Source organism: Anolis sagrei, chromosome 4, assembly GCF_037176765.1.
Source record: "Anolis sagrei isolate rAnoSag1 chromosome 4, rAnoSag1.mat, whole genome shotgun sequence".
In the NCBI taxonomy this organism is placed as follows: domain Eukaryota; kingdom Metazoa; phylum Chordata; class Lepidosauria; order Squamata; family Dactyloidae; genus Anolis; species Anolis sagrei.
Window position 1 is genome coordinate 242,091,071 of NC_090024.1, and position 2,500 is coordinate 242,093,570.

The 2,500-nt window shown below is 46.6% G+C and overlaps 1 protein-coding gene across 1 annotated transcript in view; it reads left to right on the forward strand.

Moving 5' to 3' along the window:
* Nucleotides 1-2,500, forward strand: part of LOC132772639 (bactericidal permeability-increasing protein-like) — a 72,872-nt gene that overhangs the window by 46,636 nt on the left and 23,736 nt on the right. The window contains exon 7 of the mRNA XM_067467118.1: nucleotides 1,236-1,299. Within this exon, the coding sequence (XP_067323219.1) occupies nucleotides 1,236-1,299 (64 nt within the window). The remainder of the gene's footprint in view (nucleotides 1-1,235; nucleotides 1,300-2,500) is intronic.

A 2,500-nucleotide genomic window follows, 5' to 3' on the forward strand; every position in this document is an offset into this window, starting at 1 on the left:
CCATCTATCCATCCATCTAACCATCCATCCATCCGTCCGTCCGTCCGTCCGTCCGTCCGTCCGTCCGTCCGTCCGTCCATCCATCCATCTATCCATCCATCCATCCATCCATCCATCCATCTATCTATCCTATTTTGGACTAAAACACCCATCATTCCAAACGCTCTCTCCATCTATCTCCCTGTCTTCTTCTTCTTCTTCTTCTTCTTCTTCTTCTTCTTCTTCTTCTTCTTCTTCTTCTTCTTCTTCTTCTTCTTCTTCTTCTTCTTCTCCTTCTTCTTCTTCTTCTTTGTATTATATTTTATTATTACTATTATAATATGTATATAATATTGTATATTTATTATTATATAAATATAATAATACAGTGGCCTAAACCACAGAGATATGGAACTTGCTGACCGAAAGGTTGCAGGTTTGAATCCAGGGACAGGGTGAGCTCCCACTGTCAGCTCCAGCTTCTGCCAAACTAGCAGTTCCAAAACATGCAAACTCCCAGCATCCTCTATCATTCCCCCACAAACCTAGTATTTTTTGTTGGCTCATGATGGATACATATTGCAAGTTTTGTCCAGATCTATCCAGCCGTGTAGGATAGATCTGGACATACATATAAACATACATATAAAGAGACACGCATGCATACATACATATTTGTGTGTATGTATGGGCCCCCTGGTGGCCCAGTGGGTTAAACCACTGAGCTGCTGAACTTGCTGACCAAAGAGTTGGCAGTTCGAATCTGGGGAGCGGGGTGAGCTCCCTCTGTTAGCTCCAGCTTCTGCCAAACTAGCAGTTCAAAAACATGCAAATGTGAGTAGATCAATAGGTACCACTTCTTTGGGAAGGCAACGGCGCTCCATGCAGTCATGCTGGCCACATGACCTTGGAGGCGTCTATGGACAACGCTGGCTCTTCGGCTTAGAAGTGGGAATGAGCACCACCCCTCAGAGTTGGACACGACTAGACTTAATGTCAGGGGAAAACCTTTACCTTTACTATAGCACATGGATAGACATGAATGCACATTATGGGTTGCATGTGGAGATGCATTGTATAAGCACAGGCATGCATATATTTGGTGCTGATAATAATGTGCACATACATAAGTCAGTGAGCGTCAATTCCCACGCTGCCTGCTCCAGCATTTTATTTTCTATGCATTTTGCTAGGAAACCTCCTGTGGGTTGACGTTGAGCTCTGGGTTTCACCCCTGTCCCTCCTCTTTCCCACAGCTGGCTGTACAACATGCTTGCGTCCGTTCTCAAGGGAGTCCTGCGATCAGAGGTCAACAAACAAGTAAGGTTTGGAGCATTTCAAGCAGATTCCTCCTCTCTGAACATCCTGAGAAAAAGGAGAAAATCTAGTTCTCATTGCTGATACTTAAGCGACTGAGCAGGGAAAAGGAAAGGGCCTGAGGCTGTTAGGAATGATGGGAGTTGGAGTCCAAAAGACCTGGAGGGATGAAGTTTGCCCATGCCTTTTCCATACTGTAGAATTAATGCAATTCCTGGGTGGCCTTTAGGGACCTCTAAAGGTCATCCAGTCCAGCCCCCTTCTGCTTCATGCAGTACAAGCACCACCAAAGCCCTCCCAACAGATGGCCATCCAACTGTAATCATAAATAGAAATTGGAAGAAACCTCTCAAGGCCATCCACTCCAACTACCTTCTGCCTTCCACCAAAGCCCTCCCAACAGATGGCCATCCAGCTGTAATCATAAATAGAAATGGGAAGAGACCTCTTAAGGCCATCCACTCCAGCTCCCTTCTGCCTTCATGCAGAGAAAGCCATCCCAACAGATGGCCATCCAGCTGTAATCATAAATAGAATTAGAAGAGACCTCTCAAGGCCATCCACTCCAGCTCCCTTCTGCCTTCATGCAGGGAAAGCACCACCAAAGCCCTCCCAACAGATGGCCATCCAGCTGTAACCATAAATAGAATGGGAAGAGACCTCTCAAGGCCATCCACTCCAGCTCCCTTCTGCCTTCATGCAGGGAAAGCACCACCAAAGCCCTCCCAACAGATGGCCATCTAGCTGTAATCATAAATAGAATTGGAAGAGACCTCTCAAGGCCACCTACTCCAGCTCCCTTCCGCCTTCATGCAGGAAAACCACCACCAAAGCCCTCCCAACAGATGGCCATCCAGCCATAATAATAATTATAATAACATTAATAACAGATAGAATTGGAAGAGACCTTTGAAAAACATCAAGTCCAGCACCCTTCTGCTTTCATGCAAGAAGAGCACCACCAAAGTCTCCCCAACAGATGGCTATCCGACCTCAAGGTTTCACTATCCTCAACCTCTGGACCTAGCAAAGCAATCACAGCATCATTTTGAGGCTGTTGTTCTGAGAAAAGTGGTGAAAGGTCTTTCCTAGGAATGTGGCCTTGCTCAGGTCCCTCTTCTGGTGGGGACGAGGGACAGGGCCTTCTCGGTGGTGGCCCCTCGGCTCTGGAACTTTCTCCCATTGGAGATTAGAACTGCCCCTT